The sequence below is a fragment of the Prinia subflava genome (genome assembly GCF_021018805.1).
Source record: "Prinia subflava isolate CZ2003 ecotype Zambia chromosome W unlocalized genomic scaffold, Cam_Psub_1.2 scaffold_32_NEW, whole genome shotgun sequence".
Classification (NCBI taxonomy): Eukaryota; Metazoa; Chordata; class Aves; order Passeriformes; family Cisticolidae; genus Prinia; species Prinia subflava.
In genome coordinates, this window is record NW_026960609.1 from 1,828,658 (window position 1) to 1,850,448 (window position 21,791).

General features: G+C 45.0%; 1 protein-coding gene and 1 pseudogene across 1 annotated transcript in view; both read left to right on the forward strand.

Moving 5' to 3' along the window:
* The first annotated feature begins 3,078 nt into the window (after nucleotides 1-3,078).
* Nucleotides 3,079-9,305, forward strand: LOC134565050 (alcohol dehydrogenase 1-like; annotated as a pseudogene).
* Nucleotides 9,306-15,514: 6,209 nt separating this feature from the next.
* LOC134565046 (alcohol dehydrogenase class-3-like) overlaps nucleotides 15,515-21,791 on the forward strand; it is a 35,125-nt gene continuing 28,848 nt past the window's right edge. Inside the window, exons 1-5 of the mRNA XM_063424412.1 lie at nucleotides 15,515-15,586; nucleotides 18,309-18,410; nucleotides 19,665-19,806; nucleotides 20,405-20,492; nucleotides 21,287-21,506. Of these exons, the coding sequence (XP_063280482.1) occupies nucleotides 15,584-15,586; nucleotides 18,309-18,410; nucleotides 19,665-19,806; nucleotides 20,405-20,492; nucleotides 21,287-21,506 (555 nt within the window). The 5' untranslated portion in view covers nucleotides 15,515-15,583. The remainder of the gene's footprint in view (nucleotides 15,587-18,308; nucleotides 18,411-19,664; nucleotides 19,807-20,404; nucleotides 20,493-21,286; nucleotides 21,507-21,791) is intronic.

A 21,791-nucleotide genomic window follows, 5' to 3' on the forward strand; every position in this document is an offset into this window, starting at 1 on the left:
CCATCTGCCAAGCATAGTAAATGCCAGATGTTAGTATCTTTAGTAGGATAGTTGCTGGAGTCCAAAATAATAAACCCATTAAATCATTCTTATTAGGGACATTTTATAAGGCAGACATCTAGATCTGTCTTCACATGGAGGAATGAAGTGTATTCTGACGGGGAAACAACAAAAAGTTCATACTTTCCTAGAGTATTTTGTCCTGCAAACCCTTGTAAACACTCAACTGAAGATGAATTTGTGTGACTGTATACCTTGGACAGAAGGTTTCTGACAGCGCTTCCTAATGACTCTGTCTTGGGTTGAAAAATGTAACCAAAAATGTGTATTCTATTTTCATCTGTTGAAACCAGTTGGGAGATATTGTTCTTTATCTCTTGCAACTCTAGGGGGGGGGAAGATGGCAGATGCCTTCTGTTAATGGGACAACTGATAACACCAGATAAGGCAGTGCCTTCTTATCTCTTCCTCCACCCATCCTCCTCTGAGGGACATCACCTGTGAATGGGCCATTTAAGGCCTCTCACATGACTGATAACATTACTTCATTCCATTGTGAGATGCTCCACTCAGTGCGAGGAGCCAAAGCCTTTCCACGGGCATAAAACCTGCAATCCCAAACAGCAAGATAGCCGGTTTTCTACTGAATTCTCGGAGGAAGACCAGACCCAATCTCCAGCACTGGACCCTTTTTTCTACAGGATCATCTCTACTTCACAGAACAAGATCTGTTACTCCAGGAAGACTTATTTGGACTGCTTCCAACACCCTTACAATGGGGTGTCAGGTCATATCTCTGACTGTCAGGGTTTTCTAGGACTTTGCTTGTTTGTTTTGTACTACTGCATTTGTATTTTTTTTATATTCCTGGTTACCAGCTGTTATTCCTATTCCCACATTTTTGCCTGAAAGCTCCTAATTGCAAAATTGTAAAAATTTGGAGGGAGGGGGTTTTTACATTCTCCATTCCAAGGGAAACTCCAGTTTTCCCTGACAGATACCTGTCTTTCCAAACCAAGACACTCTGGCTCTTAGGTACTCCAGGGGGGCATCCAGGAGCTCTGGACAGCTCATGCACAGCTCTGTGTAAGCCTCCATTTAGGAGCTTTCCTCGGAGCAAGTAGAGACCACATGCCCCATCAGAGCACCAACTGTCCATTAGCACATAATGACACCACGAACAATCCACAAAAGACAAGAAAAATCCAGTAATTTCCCAAGAAACAAACTAACTACCAGACAAAGCTCAAATGGTATTTCCTCAGACCTTTGACTATGGCAGTGTTTAACTTAACATCACTTGGCTTTGTGTACAACTTAGCACTCCCATGTTTCTGCTCTCCCACCATATCCTACCCACCCAGACACTCCCCCAGGAAATGGCACATGCTCCAGTGTGCAGCTCTATTTTCACATGATTTTAAAATCACACTCCCTGACAGTGCATCAAAGCCAAATGATCATTCCCACACAACGTAATTCCCTCCAATGCTTCCAGGTTATCAGATGGAGACCACAGATCCCTGTAATAAAAACAACTGTGCTACACACATACCTGAGAAACAACAATCCCATATTTTGTTCAGGGGTTATCACATCTTTGGACAAGTGAAAAAAAATTGCTCTGGACAAGTGAAAAAAAAATTCTCTAACAGGATACATAAATCATATTGAAAGTCATTAAAGATTTATTTCTTTTTAATGGAGCAGGTTGACCAGGCTGAATACCAAAAATCTTTAAAACTTCAGTCTAAAACGCCTCACTCCTCGGAATTTATACATCATCATCATCATCATTCATGTTCTGATTGAGGCTACCAGAGGTGTGCAAACAAATGTATGAAAAAGTAGAAATTTCTTGGGAAAAAATGCTAAACATCCCTGAAATACAGATAAATATTATCTACAAGTGCATGTCTGCTCTAGAGCCAGCTGCTCACCTCCAAGACAGGAGCATGTCATCACCTAGAGGTTGGGTTGACCAGCAGGGCTGGGGAGCTGAATGCTAAGGAGTACTTCCATGTGGCTGGGACCACTGTCACAACACACGGCTGCCATGCTCTGTGAAAGAGCTCAGACAGCTTCTGAGGCAGGATAGAGCAGTTGGGCTGCATCCCTGAAGCTGGAGATGGGTTCAGGGAACTTGAGAGCTGGGGCCTTGGCCTGCCAACTCTGAGTCCTGCAGCTGCTACCAACCTTCCCCCTCAGCCCATGAAACAGGGTTGGGACATTCAGTAGCAAGCACCAACACAAACCTCTGTGGGGAGTCTGCTGAACACATAAACATGGGGCTGACGTCTTCCCAAACAAAAGCAGTTCCCAAACACACATGGTGTTCATCTTAGCCTGGTCCTCCAACAAGCTCTTGCTCATCCTGTTTCCCCCATACATCACCTTCTCCAATGCCTCAGCAGAAAACAGCTCTGGGGGAACATGAAGAGCCCAAGGGGGTGTGAACCCACAAACCTGGTTACACAGGAGTGATGCAAATGTGTCCTTGGAAAAAAAATCTTTTCTTGTCAGACTCTCCTCTTACTGCTCTGGTGAAAATAGCTGCAATACCACAGATATTAAAGCTTCAGCCTAGAAAGTGATATGAGTTTGTCCACCACACCATTGTTTCCCTGCCTTGTTTGTTTGTTTTTTAAAATTTTTAACCTCTTTGCAAATATCTTGGTGTGAATGGCCACCAGATCAAACGCTCCAACCCAGCAAAAAGGGGATGCCAAGGAAGCCCCAGCAGTGCTGCAGATCTCCTCCCTCCACACCTGCCAGAAGCAATTGAAGGGAAAAAAAAGTCTTTCTGAGCACTCTGTTCTTTTCAGGCAGGGAGGGCAGGGAACAACCCAAGGGAAGAGTCACTGATAAAACCCTCCCTAGAGGACTTCTGCCCCTGTCCATCTCAGCACTCCCTGAGCTCCTCAGCATCCAGCATCCGACACAGATTAACCAGTGCTCTCCAGAGACGGTGCTGCAAGGGGACTGCTCCCGCTCCACGCCTTGGGGTTCTGCAACACACCAAGGCAGCAGCTTACTTCCTGCCTGCGAGAGCAACAGACACAGCTCTGCTAAGACCACATGGCCACTGCAGGAAAAGTAAGGACATCGCATTTCCCATCCTTCTTCCCGAGGTGCTCTTGGCAAAAGCCTCAGCCTGCACACCACTCTGTGTGCCCTCTTTCCTCTGACCTCACTCTCTCACCTCTTCCAAACCCCTGTGAATTTCACCAGATTCTGCTTTCGGACAACTGCACGTGTCCATACCTGCATTAGGTAGTGCATTCCCCCTCTGTCCTGCCCAGCTGCTCAGGAAACGAAATATGGAATTGTGCTGCTTTGAAAGACCCTCCTGCTCAATCCCACTCTGTGCTCTTGCTCTGGCAGCAAATGTAGTTCTTCAGTGGTGCTCTCTTCAGCCACTCATCTCCTGCATTCAGCCTGGTCCATGGCAATACCCTTTTCAAGCTGCAAGCTCCATTTTGCTGATGCCAAACTGCTTTGATTTGATTGGGAAAGGGTTTGAGTGATGTCATACAAAAATCATCCTTTTGGCAAGGACAGAAATTATCCAGTTGCCAGCCAGGCTGGGACTGTTTTGTAACCTCTTTTTAGATACCTTCAGCCCACTGAAACTACAAGTTCCGTCCTGCCTGTCTTAAGCCGCAGAAGCGCTCATGTTGCTGTCACATCTGCACCATACACCAGATGAACCAGTCACTTCATTTTGCATTTCACACTTCACATGTGTGGAGTCCCTTGTGCCCTTAAAGGAATTCCCAACTACCTTGCCCTGGAAAAGCGAAGATTAAAGATACCCTTTCCAGGTGTAACAAAGGCTTTTCCCCCATGGTTCCTTGCAAACATTGTGCAATCTGCTCCCTGGGTTTCCCAATGTCCATCACTCCCCCATGGTGTCCCCTTTCCCTGGTCTCCCATTGGCTGTGGAGCCTGGTGTCCAGTTTCTGTCTTCCCTATGGTCACTTGCCTGCTGCCCTGCCCCCCTGTACCACCCATGAACCTGAGACACTATATAACTGAGAAAAATCACATAATCCCCCCTTTTTGGCCCCTGGATTCCCTTCGGCCTGGAATAAACCTCGCTGGAACTGATCTGGTGGCTGAGGGCCTTCTGCCTCTCCTTGCTTGAGCTAGCCTGTAACGTGTGTGGATTTGTGGGCTTGATTGCTTTGCCTGAATTCTTCTCAAGCAGTTTCCCCACTGGAGAGGCTGACTGAGATCTAATTAGGCTGTAGCTACACTCTGAAAAAGACACACTGTTACACACATGAAGTTAGTGTTTAGTGAATATTGTTTGGCTCCACATACAGCTGAGTATTCCTATGTTTCTGCTCTCCCACTACATCCCACCCAACCAGCAACCCCCAGAAAACAGCACAGGACAGTTGTGTAGCTCTAGAAGTGTGTGGTACAGTGTGCAGAGACACATGTGCAGCTCTGACTTTGGTGATTGTAGGACAACTGTCCTGGCCTTTTGTCAAAGGCGAACCTTTCCTTGCAATGTAATCCTCTCCGTTGCTTGCAGGTTATCAGGTGCAGAGCTGCTGTTGCCTGTGCCCTGGGCAAAACACTCTGCTGAGGAGGTGGAAGTTACACCTCCAAAGGCAGGGGAAGTCCAGATCAAGGTAAAAACACATTTCAATAATTTTTTCTCCCTTGCAGGAGTTGCTCTTCTTGTGGCTGTACCTTGGATATAACCAAATTATCTATGTCCACCCATGGGCCTTAACTGCCCAGAGATGTTCTCTGGAAAATCCTTCTGCAAACTCAGATAAGCAGAGGCTGGACTATTTCTAGAAATCACCATTTACTCTTTCCTCTCCAAACAGATTGTGGCCACAGGCATCTGTCACACAGATGATCACATTTTGAAAGGTTCCTTGCCTAATGTGGAACTCCCAGTTATACCAGGCCACGAAGGAGCTGGGATTGTGGAAAGCATTGGAGAAGGAGTGACCTCTGTGAAACCAGGTAACCAACACACACTCAAATGCACGCCCAGGGTTCAGGCCTCAAAGCTCTGCCAAGAGCTCAGAAACTTCCCCCTGCTCCTGAGTCAGTGGTTAAACACCTGAGTGCACACTCATTGCACTGGACTCTCATGTCCACTTTCCCAATCTGTTCCTCATGTGGATGAGTGGGGCCTGGATCATTCATCCTTACAGGGAAAGCAGAAGGTTCATGGTAGGTTTCTGCCCTCAGAAAGCTCAGGAGAGGTGATTCAACAGGCAATGCCTTCAGGGCCTGCAGAGCAAAACACCTAACAGAGATCCACTTTGTTGCAGGAGACAGTGATCCCCCTTTGCATCCCTCAGAGTGGGGAATGCAGCTTCTGCCAGAATTCTGAATCCAACTGCTGTCAGAAGTGCCAGTAAGTTTGTTTGCCTTCCCCTACACCTACATGGGATTGACTTTATGACAAGTCTGATGCTCCCATCAGTGCCTTAGTCAATCAAATACAAATGTTTGTACATACCCACAGTCTCTCTGAACCACAAAACCTGCTGCTGGACAAGACCAGTCGCTTCTCTTGCAAAAGGAAGCAGATCCACCACTTCCTGTGGGTCAGCACCTTTGCAGAATACACCGTGGTCCCAGAGTACACCATTGCTAAGACAGATGCCATGGCACCTCTGGACAAAGTCTGCTTGTTCGGCTGTGAGTTTTCCACAGGCTATGGGGCTGCCATCAAAACAGCCAAGGTTGGTATTTAGGCATGTTTAGCACCCCATGGCCACCCTCACAACCTCATCAATCCTGTGCAAAAGAAACTTCCCCCTCTTCCTCCTCTTCCCACTGGAGACTCACAGGGTCCCATTTGTTCAGGTAAAACCAGGCTCCACCTGTGCCATCTTTGGCCTTGGAGGAGTTGGCCTCTCTGTTGTCATGGGCTGCAAGGCAGCTGGAGCTTCCCACATCATTGCCGTGGACATCTGTTGGGAAGGATGAAACAGGAAAGCCTTATAAATATGATTGCTTGGCAAAATATATTGAGAATATGAAACCTATAAGCAAAGTAGAAATGAAGGCGAACTTGGAAATGTAAGATGCCAAGCCATTAGTTACTGAACAACCGGAAAACAATGGTTTAGCCGGCTGAAGAAGAATCCCTCTTGACTAAACAATACCCTTGGCAAATAAAGGGATGCCAAGGGTCCAAAGGTTGGGGAGGCCCTGCCTATGTGGCAGGGAAGAAAAAAGGGGTCTAGAAAGTAGCTTTTAGGGTTTAAAATGTAACACAATATGGTAATGTAGTAAGTCTTATAGGCTGTATGTAAATTCTATAAGATTTGTGTCTTTTACTGGTTGGATGATTGTAAATTAGCATATTCAAAACAAAAAGAGATGTAATGTAACAAGAACTTAGGCCTCTGCTGTCCTTCTCTCTCTCTCTCTCTCTCCTGTTCTTGCTCTCCTTTTCTTGGGCACGCTTCTAGCTGTGGCTGGCAGCTTTAAGCAGAGCTCTTGTACCCACAACCCTATGCAATAAACTGCTTGTTTCAAGAGCTGCCCAGACTCCAGAGATCTCTCTTGAACTCCCACAACTCTCCTACAGACATCAACAAGGACAAGTTTGCCAAGGCCAAGTAGCTGGGAGCCACCAACTGCATCAACCCTGGAGACTTCAAGAAGCCTGCCTAGGCTGGATACGGGTATAAAGTCTCTAAAGATCTTACCACATCTTAGTATCTAAATAAAGTAGTTTATTTATACAAAAGCACATATCTGAAGGCACGAGAGTTCTAAGAGCGGCCTTATTCTACAACCAATTACAAACCTAGGCAAACAAAGTCTAAACAAGACAATAACTAAAGCATAGAAATCTTAACACACAGAGTTCTAATGAAACAGCAAACAAAGCACAGAATTCCTAACAAGCAGAACTAGTAAGACTATAAGTAAAGCACATATCTGACATTACAGCCTCTAGGTAAATCAGCCTCCCATCTGACCCCAAGCAGGATTTTCCAACCGTGGGGTCACAATAACAGAAAGGGAACACAAGATCACAGATCCCAGACCGGGGTCCCGGCCACGGGGATCACAGTGGCAGTGGAGGGGTCCCCAACTTGGCAGAGTTCCCGAAAGCAGGGCCACAGGGACAAGGAAGGGTCCCGGGGTCCCAAACCCTTGCAGTTCCCGGTTGCAGAGACAGAAACCCTCGCAGACTCCCCAGCAGCCCCGAACAGAGTCCCGGGGCAAACGCCACAGGGAAAAAAGGGAAGGGACGGGATCGCAGGGGCCAGGGAGGATCCCTGGGGTCCCGAACCCTCGCAGGAGGAAGGGACGGGACCCCAGGGCCCAGATGCCAGGCTACCTTTAGATGATACCTTTAGAATCCCATTCGGCTCCCTGGCAAGGCTCCTTCCTCAGGCTGCAGGAGGTGGAGGTTGGATTGATAGATCGGATTGATCAATCAATCGATGCTTCCACCTCCAACCCTGAGGCTTTTTATCCCAAATTGCAAAATGCATATTCATATCTTTTATCTACACACTAACCAATCTAGGTACAATTCTAAAGTTCGTAAAACTACGAAAATCAGCGTCAAAACCTACGCACAAAGCATATCTATTAACGTAAAACTCTATCTTACTAGCATAAGGTTCTACCTTGTTGTACATAAAACTCATACTAAAAATTATAAACAGTACCCTACTCTATTTTTGTTATGTCTGTACTCTATCACTAGGCCTGAAGCTGTGTCCTTCTACACTGAACTAGGACTTAGGGCATGTAAAGCTTAAAGCTAAGGGTTAGATTTCTACTTTGTGCATTTAAAGCTTTTATATATTCTAATTTTTCTAAAAGCTTTAATTCTATCTCTGTACTTTTCACTCTCTGTGGAGGATCCATGGAAACATGGACTCCGACAAAGCCCATCCAGGAGGTGCTCACTGAGATGACCGGGCAGGGTGTGGACTACTCCTTTGAGGCCATTGGGGATGTGGACACCATGGTAGGTGGCACTTCAGCACCTGTCCTCCCTGCCAGATCATCACAGGCCCCTCTCAGGGCAAAATTCATCCCCATGGGAAGTTTCTCACCTGCTGCCTCCACTGCTAGATGCAGAAAGGCAGGCTGTTTGCTTGGAGATAAAACAGCATATAAATCTTAAAAGAGGCCACAAGCTCCCCAGGTCTGCTCCACAAGGGGGAATGTGTCTTTTCAGATTACCAGGGAGGAGCAAGAGATGGCACAAAATCAGCACTCCCCTGAACAACTCATCAGGGCTTTCTCTAATTCTCCTGCCTGTCCCATCAGATTGCTGCCTTGGCTTCCCGCAATACGAGCACTGGCATCTGTGAGATGGCTGGGGAACTGGATTCTGGTTCAGAGATTTCCATCGATCCCACGCTTCTGCTGACTGGGTGTACCTGGAAGGGGACTGTGCTCGGAGGTAGTAAACTTGAGAATACAGTCTAAATTTTTCAGCTTTCCCTTTCATGGTAGTTGACAAGTCATAGTAAAAGAAGGTTTTCAAGTAAAAGACAACTAAAGAGGAGCACTGTATTGAACATGAGCATTACACATGCAAATAAACCCCTACCTGTTTCACACAGTAATCCACTCATCCTAAAGAGCAGAAAATCTCTCACAGGAGTCTGGCACCAGCACTGGTTACTCAGTTCTTACCCTCACAGTAACACTACCTTACCAAAATAGCCTTTCTCCCATTATTCATGCAGCTGCTTTCTCCTGTTTCTAAGCTGGAAGATGAGAGAATATGTTCCCAAATTAGTTTCCAGCTATTTGGAGAAGAAATTCAATTCAGACTTGCTGATCACGCACACGCTGCCATTCGCTAAAGTGAACGAGGGACTTGAGTTGCTACATGCAGGAAAAAGGTGAGAGCCTGAGCAGCAGGAGTGAGGTTCAGCAAACCTCAACACCTCCTCCTAAAATTCAAACAGGCAGAGCACTCAACACTGGCTTCCCAAAGAGCACCTGAGCCTTTTGAGCAAGCAGGGCCTCACAGCTGAGTGGTGGCAAGACCTGCCCTAGCCCAGAGGGAAGAACCCACATTCAGCACAGGGAACCCTCCTGCTCATGGTTCAGCTCAGCACAGATCCTGTGGCCTTATCCCCTGAGGGGTTCCCCTCAGCAGGGATTTGAAGGCTGCCCCGCTCCTGCACACCTCATGCAGCTCAGTCAGGAAGAGGCTGGATGACACAGAAGTGGCCAGTCCCCAGGCACACCTGCCTGCCCCACTGCCTTCTCCTGAGCTGCAGCAAACCCTCCCTTCCCTTCCACTTTTCAGTATCTGCACTGTCCTGCTCTTCTGAAGGACACAGCCAAGGAAGCCGAGTGGAGGGACCAGCGCAGCAGATGCTTTCCTGGCCCGGCCCTTCTCAAGCAGCATCTCCTTGTGGGGCACAAGGAGAAGAGAATGAAGAACTCACCTGTGCTGGTGTCACTGCTGCTCCTGCTGTGCCTGGACAAGATCCAGAAGGATGTCTCTCCCAAGAAAACATTTTTACTAATAAAGGGTTTCTTTCAAACTTGTCCCATGCAGTGCATTCGATCAAAAGTGTTTCCAGAGGACAGGAGGAGCTCCCCCTCACATCGAAGGCCTTTCCACCACACTCTTAGTCTCAACAGTGAGCAACGGCCTTTACCCCTCCTCTCTGCTGCCTCCTACCTTCATCTGCTTCAGTGAGCTGGGGCCTCTCCTCTCTGCCCCTGTCTCAGCTGGGTGAATGCTGCAGCTTCCAGCAAAGCCCAACAGGGGAACCACCCCTGCTGCTGCTGCTGCTCTGAAGCATATAGAGCAGTATATAACTTTAGTATATACTGCTTTATATAAAGCAGTAGATAACTTTCTTATTATAATGTAACACTCATACAGCATCCGTGGATGTGGTTTCATTTTGGCAAATGCTCTTATACTTTTAATATATTTTCTGCACCAAGTCCCACAGTGTATTACAGTACAACTCTGAAAAATCTTCCCCAAAGAACAGGATTGTCACTCCAATATGCGGTCAGTCTGCTAAATGGATCCTTCTTTCAGTGCTGAACATTGGACCCATAACACTACCATGTCTTCTGACCTCTTTTGTGCAACATTTATCACATCCCATAGCCCTCTGAACCTCCGGAAACCCCTTAGCACAATCAGCAATTACACAGAATATCAAGAACACACAAATGAGTTATGAAGGGTAAACAAATCCCATCCTGTTTTCCAGTTTTTAGTAACTTCTGCACATATGACTCTGCCATGACATAAAAGTTAGCTATAATTCTCCTTATTACTTTTTAAACATAAGACAATAAGAGTGCTGGTAATGAGTTAACACCAGTATAATTCAATAAATGTTGATTAATTGAGTTCTAGCACTTCCCTGCTGAGAAAACTCCAAGACGTTCCTTCCAATAAACATTTCCCTAATACTGCACAAGCATCTGCACAGTCTTTCTTTTATACAAGTGACAAGTCTCAAAAATGTAATCAATTTGCCAAGTATCTGTCTAACAAACATAAACACAAATAAATCTGTGCAGGATTGGGACAAAATATAATATTCCTTTTCAGAAAAAATCTAAACGTAGATAAAAAAAAAGTTTGATCATTATGAAAAACCTCTGCCTAAAGTAAATTGTAACTTGCACTTAACCAATTCTTTTGAACTGTTGCTACGTGAAAAATCGCCTAAGTCCTGAGTACTGAGGAGCTCTCTACTACAGCAGGGCCACCTGGTGGTCACCTGTCCCTGCTGTCCGGGCATGCTGCTTTGGATCTCAGAGATCCTCGTGCCCCTTTGACAACAATCACTAACTGGGCAGGACTTCAAATTTCAGCAGATAATTAGAGAGCTCCTCAAATTCCGCTTGATTCCTAAAACATCACTTGTTTCACAGCTGGCCAAATAATTACATTTGAAAGCAAAGACATTTATACAAACTAGAAGAAAATGCTGCCAAGTGCAAAGAAAGAGGAGACAGCACAACTCTTTCCCCACTTTCATCTTTCAAATTTCCCTTGCATAGTTAAATATTAACATATTAAAATCAGCACATATTAGATAAGCTTTTTTTTTTGTTTTATTTGGTTTTCAACGAATGCAGATACCTGAGAACATTTAATTGCAAAACTCCCAAAATTACTTATTTCCATATCTAAAATACTAAACATCTTTCAGCATCCCAGCTTCATGTGTCTCTACTGCAAAACTGTCATGGCCACTTTCACATTTACTTTGAGTACATCAGATTTGTTTTGCAAAGTTATTTTACTCTAGTATACTTTAGAATTACACCAGGATTAATTTGTGAAATTATTCCTAAAGTTTTTCCTTTGGAACCAACCATTTCTTGAATTACCAGATAATATTCAGATTTACGTTCACAAACCCAGAATATTTCTATTACCTAGGAATTATCCAAAGAAATACCAACCAGCTTTGAGCATTTTTGGACATAGTCTCAAGCTGCATCAGGGAAGGTTTAGGTAAGACATTAGGAAGAATTCCTTCACAGAAGGAGTGATTAAACATTGGAATGGATTCCCCAGGGAAGTGATGGAGTCACCATCCCTAGAGGTGCTTAATGAAACACTGGACGTGGCACTCAGTGCCATGGTCTGGTTAATGTGGTGGTGTTCTCTCAGGGTTATTGATTCCCTGAGATTCTCCTTGTGGTTGGTGTTCCCCAAGGTGCTAAGGGTTCCCCCAAGGTTGCTGTTCCCTGGGAGTTTCCTCTGGGTTGCTGTTCCCAGAGGTAATAAGGTTTTCAGTCTTCTCTTTGCCCTAAGTGTTACACACCAGAGGTAGAGACGACAAGCTGAGTCTGCCAGTGCACATTTCCAAGGTTGTTTATTCTTCATTATCTCAGTTCTTTTTCAGCTCTGCCAGGCCTCCCTGGCAGGGTACCTTATCTTAGTTCTTTCTCTGCTCTGTGAGGCATCCCCAGCAGAGCAGGACATGCGGCGGACTGCCGTGGATCAGAGAGCTCCGCACCTTATGTACAGTACCCCTGACCCAACCACCGTCCACAACATACTTTTTATTTACAAAATTGTACCAATACCTACTACCTATGCTAACATGTCATTTCTACTCTAAACCAATCCTTGAGATCCAACTCAGCAGAAAATGGGGGACGAGAGCAAGAACAAGGAGCACAGGGGCCACTCCCCAATTCCTCCATCTTGCCTCTTCAAGCCCATATACTGAGAATCCTAGATTCTACATTTACATTCTATGATAAACTAAATACTACTTATTTTGAATTCTCCCAGCTTGTGATTCTTCATACAATGTGGGCATTCACTCCCATGGACAGGGATCAGAGGCAGTGTCCTCCTGGGCTCTGTGTGAGGCTGGCTGACCCCCTTGTACAGATCCCAGACCCCCCTGTCTGGTCTCCAAACCCTCCAGGGTGGCCAGAGGGATGTTCTAGACTCCAACAGTGTTCAGTCAAAGGTTGGACTCAATGATCTCAGAGGTCTTTCCCAACCTAAATGACTCTGTGATTCTAAATTGAAACAATTCTGATTTTTAAAATGTTTCCAATTTTTTAACCAGCTATACTTATACTTTATAAAAAATAATTGATGCTGACTTGAGGAAAGACAAGAATTTCTAGCTTTTTTTTTAATGCTGCACAAGTATTATCCTCCAGTACTTCACAGGAAAATGTAGAAAACTTCAATCAGAATTCAAAAGGATGGTTTTGAGAGCAATGCCCCACAAAAAGAGAGTTACACTCAAGCATCCACTGTTGGAACTAGTGTTGGAACTGGTTATCCCAGCTCCAACAGGGTTGCTCTAATGAAATATTTCTATCAAAACTACCAGTTTTATTTGGAAAATTTATAGTATTAATAGAAGGAAAATTACCTGTGGGTCAATCTAGGACCATATCTGTTTGGGGAAAACAAACCAGGCAACGTTTGTATTAATGCATTTCAGTTTTGCCTCTGGGTAGACTTGTCAGTCTGCTCCAGCCTCCCTGTGCCTTGCCAATCTGTTCACCAGTGTGTGAGGCTGCAGCCAGCAGTTCCAGTGGCAAAGCACCAGCTCCTCCTTCTGACAGAGGCACACAGCCAGCTTCTGCCTCTAGCACTCAGACTGTCCCAGGATGGGCACCCTGGCAGATCACTTGCATCTTCATTCAGCCATACACTGCCTGCCAAACTTGCAAGTGATTTCTTGCCCCACATCTTCTTATGCTTCTAAGTTAAACTAAGGTACAGAAAAATCCGTACTAAAAAACGAATGCCTCTAGGTAGGTGTAATAATACTGTTTTTTAAAATAAGCAAAAAAAAGTAATAGAGACCCCTAGTTGTTTTGGACTTTTCTCCCCACTTGGCACACAAAATAGACCACATCCACCAAACAAGAACATGATTGCCAGGCCTCCCTCCCACATGCTCAAAGTGCTTCCAAGCCCCTCCTCTTTTCCCAATCCAAATTGATGTTTCTCCTTAATATGTAACACCTGGTAGAACAACACCAAAACCAAACTAATGTAAAATCCAGAGCAGGAGTGGAAATCCTCACCTACAGAACGAACTTACGTACATAAACCTGAAGCATGTGACAAAGCCTAGATAGTTCAGTCAAGAGCATGGAGTGATAACTTGATTTGCTTGCATGGTGCTGAGAACAGAAAGAAAGTTGCAAAATCACTTACGGTGTCCAAGGGCTTCCAAAAGTACACAGCAACACTGGGGGCAGCATCACAAAACTGCAAGGGAAGAAAAGATGAAAAAATAAACAACCTCTTTCATCTCTGAAATTGGAGAGTGAGCATTAGAGGTGTGATTCACGTATCTGTCCTTTTGTCCACCAGAATCAGTGCCTACAATGTTCAGAATGACAAAGATACTAAAAAAAGCAGAGCGTCTGTGGAGTTTATCTAAATATAAAACACTTGGAGGCTTTTTGGAAGCACTGACAAACCAGGGGTGGGCAAGAGCATGAAATTCACAGGAGAGGTTGTCAGAGCTGAATTTAACCAAGGAAGTAGACAAGGCCTGTGTTGATTTCAACAAGGTGTGTAACCTGTATAGCACTCCCACTGACCAAATTACCTTCCAGTTCAATGTCACCTTTCATGAGCCTACAGACTTTGTTTCTCATTTTAGTTTTGTTATTAAATGTGATGTTACTTTCATGTTATTTACTAAATGCCATAGTTGCTTATGTCCTGTTATTAATTTTCCACATGCTGGTGCTGTTGTCTATATGTGGTATTTGCTAAGCTTTTGTTAGCATGTCACTGGAAAATAAAAATTCCCTTTCTTACTGAGGGGGACTTACACCCTGCAACTCCTCAAGCACCATCACCTCTTGTGGAAAATCCCCACAGCTCATGGCAGAACTGTTCCCCTCATCTTACACAATCATGTCTGCAGACCGCACAGGAAGCCCTTCCTACCCTGCCTGGAGAAAAAAGGTTTTTCAGAAAATGAAACAACAGCATGAGTCAGTGAATGATCCTGTCGCTGTGAGCCTCGCCAGAAAGACACACTGGAGCCGATATTTGGGTATCTCAGAGCAGCAGGGGAGAAAAATCCCCCTTTGTTTATTACTTCCTATTTTATACTTCTCGCAAGGTGACCATGGATTGGAGAGTGGGCATTCCCACCTCTCACCACATTGGTCAAGGAGGCTGTCATTCAACCCCCCCTTCTCTTGGAGAAGGAATTCACAACAATGGCAATATTTACAAAACACGATCTTCTGTTTACATTAACGAGCGTGAGAAGGTGCACCCTTCTACTTTAGTATGAACGCTCAGCAAACTAGGAAGATCTCATGGTGACATGATTCCATCTTCCAGCAATAGCTCCTTTGCTTCACAGGCTGCTGGATGGATGTCAAGCAACCCAGTCAAAACTTCCATCCCACTGCAGATCCCTTCACCTACCCTGGCATCAGGCTGCCTTCACCCAGTCTGAAGTAGTCTTCACACTGCCACCCATTAAACCACCACCACTGCACTTTATCCAGCCAAGAACAGATTCAGGCACAAAGGACATGCTCTGTAGATATGGTCAGCTTCCCCCTGTGTCCAGGTGAGACAGGCGGTACCAAGCACCTCCAGAACGGGAGCCAGGGCAGTATTCCCCCGCATGGGGAGTGCATGCACGTCCAGGCACTGCTGCGGCCCTCAAGGGACCGGCGCAGAGGAGGCCGTGGCGTCCCCTTAGTTGGGAAGGAATCTTGGCAACCTGGTGTCGGCAGGAGCAGGCTCATAGCCAGGACAGCGGGCCTGCTCCCCTACAGGCACAGTAATGTCCGTCTGCCGGCCGGACTAAAGGGGTCGCAATAGAAGACGCTGGTGCAGCCGTTAGCAGTCACACCGCAAGGCAACACTGCAGGCACTCTCAGGAAACACAGAGACGTTGGCCCGCACCGCGGTCTGCGTGAGGAAAAGCTGCACGGAGCTTGTGACTGACCCAGTGCGCCCCTGCCCGGTGAGGGAGGGACGCCATAGAGGGACGAAGGATCCAATTCCTTCACCCGCCCTTGAGAGGGAGGCGCGGAGACAGGCAGCGGAGAAGGAGGCGGGCTCCCCTCCTCCTTCCGCTGGGCGCTTTAGCCGTGCGCGATGGTGAGCGGCGTGCGCGTCTGCATTCCCGGCGGGAAGGTCGCCCGGGGGCGGGCGGAGGGTCCCGCACTGGGCAGGATGAGGCGGACGAGCCCTCCCTGCCCTGCTCTCCTCTCACTGCCGGGCTCCGGAGGCTGTCCGGGGCCGCGGGCCGGGATCGCCGTGGCCACTCCCGCCCCAGCGCTGGCGAGAGCCGGGCCGCGGGGGTTGTCCGGGCGTCTCCGCGCTCCGGCCCCACGCGTGTGAGGCGTGCGGCAGAGTCGGTGCCTCTACTTAGGCGTGGGAGGCTCCTGCTGTGAGAATGTGCAGGATTGGGAAGGAAAACACGCATTTGCTTCCCGCCGTGTGTTGTACTCGACCCCCGTGCGCGTCTTGTGTGTCTGAGGGCTGCGCTCCGGCCGCTCCTCGGTCGCGGCGGTGGAGGAACTAGCAGAAGACCTTGAGTTTGCGTGGTTTCCCGTGGGCTTCGGGCAGGTGCCACCGAATCGGCTGGAAAGAAGGAGTAAAACAAGACCCTGCCTGCTCACAAAGCCATTACCTGGCACGTTTGCTGCATCGCTTTAGGAGCAGCGCGATAGCCCAGACCTTCTGCCAATATTTCAACGAATTGTGTACAGGCGGTCAGTGCCTGGGGCCCGAGGGGGCTCGGTGGCCACGCTTGGCCAGACGCTGAAGCTGCTCCAGGCTGGCACTGGGTTTGGAGCAGCTTCTGTCACTGCCCAGAGCTCGGTTTCATCCCGACTGAGATAGCTGATCGTGTGCATAGCCACAAGCAACCCAACAGCTGTGCTCCAGTGCTAGCATGGTAATAGAGGAAATGAAGAACTGCTGGAAGTTGGTCTTTTGGTTTTTATTTCTAGTTGTTGGCTTCAAGATTTTCAGCAAAGCAACAGTGGAAAGTTATGAATAATAAAAGGGCAGAAGAAGATGGGGCTTTCCTGATACCCACTCTGAATAGTCCAGGGGCCTTTGTGGCTGTATGAACTGAATCAGAAATTACTATTTCAAAATGTGCTTCCAGATGCGTACTGTTAGTTTTAGATTATTAGAATTTATCCTGTAAGGAGAATTTTTTCCTCCTCTCTGCCTTTAATTTTGTGTTTAACTAAGCTTCTGGAAATCAAATTTTAGGAGTGCGCGGTCTCCGATGCAATAACAAGTCATGACTTACTGAAGGGAGGATGAGGGGATGGATTGAAAACCAGTAAATGATTTACTGAATGATGGCTCCTCTTGCACTTTGTGCTTTGAATTTAGATTTTCTGGCAAAATCTTTGGTAGATTTAGAGATTATGACTGATGGCTCACACTGTGATTCCACAGTTAGTTACTATGGCACATTACATGCCTTTTTGTAATATTTACCCTGGTATTAAAAAGCAGGACAAGAAGATTTCATGGTTCTAGTTAGGGGTGTTTCTGTTTCTGTCTAATTTAGACCCCTGCTGGCTGTTGGAATAGGTACCTGTTTTCCGTTACAAATCTTTTTGCGTCTGTAGTATTTATTTTACCAAATTTAAGCCAAGGTAAGTATCTAAGTTCTGTTATTACAGGTACAGTGAGGATTTTAACTGGCTTTGGCAAAGCCTGGTACTGCTTATTGTTCAACAGAAATACTGCAGAAAGGCATAGACTAGCCATTGTTTTCTCCTGATCATACGTGATGAATCAGACCTAGCAAGCTCAAAAGGTGGTGTCAGCACTGTGGTTTCTTCCAGCAAGTGAAATTTCAGAAAAGCTGTGTGACTGTATTTCTGGTCTTGGGAATTTACATTAATCCTCTTTCTTTCAAGCATTCCATGGGAACACCACAGCTATTTTAAACATACAAAATGTCATGTTCCTCTATTGGTTTATATTTCTAATAGCAATGGTTTAGACCTTGTCATCTTCATGAAACCAACCTCTAAGGGTAATCCAGATGCTTATCCTGAAGCTGCCCTAGAGTGTATGGCTATAATGCCTGCTGATTTTCTCAGTCAGTTGTATGTATGTACCTGTGAATAGGGTTTACAGATGCAGAAATCCTGCTCTTTCATCCAGGCTCTGCACCACTGGGATTGAAAAGCTTCCCGGGATGTTTAGGTGTGGTTGCAGAGCCGGATTTGTCATAGCGCTGAGAGTAGTGAATGAAGACTTGCAGACAGTGATCCATGTGGCCACTGCAGAGGTGTTAGAGCCTTATAGCAAAGTCCCTCTGGTCCCTCTGCATCACTGGGGGCTCTGCATGTCAGCTGCACACACACACCTTGCTGGAATCCTACTTAGAAACCATCCTGATAAGGAACAGGAAATTCACTCTTGATGTGGGTCTCCACAGTTTCCTTTCTGAACTTTCCACCTTCAAATACTGTGTTTAATGAACATTTCTGAAATAAATGGCAGTCTTTGATTTTAAACCACCATTTTTATTACGCAAACTTTCCATTCATGTTGCTCACTTCACTGCAGCGTGTCTCCCAAGCACTCCCAGGCTTGTTATATTTTTACTCAGTAAGTGAATGACATCCACATTTCAGATCTTGGCTTACTCATTATTGTTTAGCTTCCTGAAAGCAAATGTGGGAAAATTAAACCTTTGTGTTGAAATTACAAATTTCAGATCTGGGATTCTTTCCAAAAACCAGTAGTGCTGCTTTTATTTTCTCACTTGGCTGAACAGGAATTATTTTAAATGAACCATACTACAGATGTCCTCTTTTTTTTTCTTGTTCTTGTCTTTTAGGTTATTAAATGCAAGGCTGCTGTTGCCTGGGAGGAAAGTAAACCTCTCTCTATTGAGGAGGTGGAGGTTGCTCCACCAAAAGCTCATGAAGTTCGTATCAAGGTAATTAGATCAATTCTTATCTATATGTTTTGTATTTTAGGAGACTGAGTATTAAAGATGAATAGTTTGTTTGCCAACAGAAGAAATGTTGAATAGATATCATAAGTTCATTAGTATCTCAGCTGGCTTTACAGAGAAGAAAATTACAGTATTTAGATCTTCTGTTTATGAAAAAACACTTTCTACTAGTCTCACTTCACAGTCTGGTCTGAGGATAATGGCTAATCTTGAGGATCTATTGCAGTTGTTTGTCACCATGAGATTTTACTAGTTTGCTGAGCGTTCATATTAAAGTAGAAGGTTTGCACCTTCTCACGCTCCTTTCATGTAAACACCAGTTGTGTTTTATAAACATTACCATTGTTTTCACATTCCTTGCTAGGACAGACAAGACTGTGTGACAGTCCATTTGACCAATGTGGTTGAGTGGTGGGAATGCCACTCTTCAATCCATGGTCACCTTGCTGGAAGTATATAATAGTAAGTAATAAACAAAGCAGGAGATTCTCCCAGCTGCTCTGGTCTCCCCAAAACTCCGGACTCTGTGTGTCATTCTGGCGAGGCTCACAGCAACAGTTGTTACATACTTAGTTCCCTCAGAATGTCTTAACTGGGAACACCTTTATCTTGTTCGAAGGACAGCAATTTGTCATTTGTGGCAGCTGTGTAACATGCTGGATTTTACTTCAGTCAGGCCATAAGTTACTGGCTGCTGAGCTGTGATTGGTCTCTTGGATTATCTATACTCATGTTTCTGATTTCATCAGGTCTTTCCAGGAGCCCATATCTGCCAAAAAGTATACATTAATGTGAAATTTGTTTCTGTGGAAACGATTTCTGCATGGAGCTGAATACTTAAGCTGGATTTATGCAGTACAGAGAGTTCTGCATGGTCTCTCTGGTAATTTTGCCTCTAAGTCTTAACTTATTTCGAATCTCAGATGCTAGACTACTTTGAGATGACCTGGAGTACTGATTTCTAGTATAGGAAAAAACATGTCATCTTTTACCCCTTTCAAGGTCACATTTTGGTCGATGGAAATTATAAAAAATCATAAAAATACTGTCATGACTTTGCCTTTTCAAAGTAAGAAAAACTGCCTTGGCAGGAATTGAAAATATGTTGCCCATATCCCAAATGCTGCCAGAACTTTACCCTGGCAATTGTGCTGAATTTCTGACCAAAGGGAATTCTTTAGATCTGTGATACTATTCTGTTCTTCAGGGTGTCTCAGATTATATATTTCTTCACAGATAGTTGCCACTGCTGTCTGTCACACTGGTGCCTATACTCTGAGTGGTGCTGATCCCAAAGGATGTTTCCCTGTGATCCTTGGACATGAAGGAGCAGGAATTGTAGAGAGTGTTGGGGAAGGAGTAACAAAAGTAAAGAAGGGTAAGAAAATACAAGTTTTCTGCCTTCCTTGAAAGTGTTACTTTATTTGAAGACCAACTGTCAAATTGGGCCACTGAAATGCCATATTGCAGGAGTTAATACAATATTTTATTCTGGGGTGTGTGCCTGTGTTGATTTCTGTGGTCTGTGAGACTAATCTATTCAATGAGCTCTTGATTTAAAGCTTGAAAGAGCCCAGAATAGCATTTTTTACTTGAAATCAGGTCAGTGTATAGTTGGAAGAGGGTTGGGGGTTTATTATTTTTTCAAATTAAAGTTTTTATCTGTTGGTTTAATTAGAAGGCTTAAAGTGTTTAGTCATGTCATTCACTGTTGATTTGGGGTTGATTTGTTTTACAGTAACATTGCTACTTGTTCTGGAATGATGAATTTTGGATGAGCTGTCTGCTCAGCCAGGATTACAGTTGTTTATCTGGCACTCTGTAATACCACTGTATACCATACACAGCTTTTAGTATGCAAAGGTTTTAAGTGAACTCAAGCTCAAAGAAAAACATAGAGAATCAAGTACTGTCATTTTTTTTTCAGAATGCCTTGCTTGACTCAATAACTAGACACAGAATATGTTTTTTCTTAGGGGACACTGTTATCCCTCTATACATCTCTCAGTGTGGAGAGTGCAAGTTCTGTAAGAATCCTAAAACAAACCTGTGCCAGAAGATAAGGTTTGTGACTTTGACACACGCTATAGTATTTGTTCAATGTATACTTGCTGTAGTTAGCAAAAGTAATTGACAGGAGTTTTCTTTGAAGAATAAGTCTGTTCATGCATCATTTAATGACTTGGAAAGTAGGTGTTTCAGGAGTCACTTATGCATTTTTTTCCACTCTTCCTTAAAATTTCTATTCTTCCCTTAAATAAAACTTTCTCTCTTTTCATGTATGTGAAGGTGCAAACTACTACCTTGTGTTCACAGGTTGGAAAACATAAATGCTCTGACTCCATATTTAATCTGTACTTAAGGGAAGCACTTCAGGGAATTTAGCTTTTGGGAGTGAACACCAAAGCTTTCAAGTGGTACAAAATCATACAGACAGTTCTTTCTTTTCCTTAACACCTGCTTCCCAGATAAATTTGAAGCTCCTGTTCTGAAAAAAAAATCTCCCAAACTCAAAAAAAAAGCCCCAGTGACATAACTGACAGGTGCTAGTCAAGGAGAGGGTACTGAAGGAGGCCAAGACAGTGGTGTGGTACAGTGGCACAAGCAGTTAGCATTGGTAACTAACAAAGTGAACATGTGAATAAACTCCATTTCTTGCAGTTTTTCTCTGGAGGAATTAACTGCATGAAGTTTTAGGAATTTAGCATCTCACTTCTGTGAACTCCTAGGTTTATTGAAATGGTAAAATATAAAGCTGCAAGTATGCAACTGCCTCTCTGTGCTGCTTAGTGGATTCTGTCTAGTGCGAATATTTGCTGCTTAAAACTCTGACTGCACTTTCCTGTCTTTGCCTCAAGAATTACTCAAGGGAAAGGAGTCATGCCTGATGGTACCAGCAGATTCACCTGCAAGGGAAAGCAGATTTACCACTTCATGGGGACCAGCACCTTCTGTGAGTACACTGTGGTGGCTGATATCTCCGTAGCCAAGATAGATGCTGCAGCACCTCTGGATAAAGTGTTCCTGCTGGGCTGTGGCATCTCCATGGGCTATGGGGCTGCTGTCAACACTGCTAAGGTGAAGGCTGGGCTTGTGACACACACAGCTTAGCAACTACATTAGGTCTGTAAATGCGATGTACCAAATCTGTGTTTCTTCTTCCTCTTCAACTGATGAAGTTTAGCTAAGAATTTCTAACTTCCTCATAGGAGGCCAGATCAGGTTAGAAGAACCTTTTGCCCTTAGGAGGAAATTCAGGGGGAGTATCCCTTTTGATACTAGCTATAGATGAATTGCTTTTCCAGTTCATGTTCATCTTGCTGCAAGTCATTCTGATAGTCTGAAGCTCGGTGTGAGGCAGAA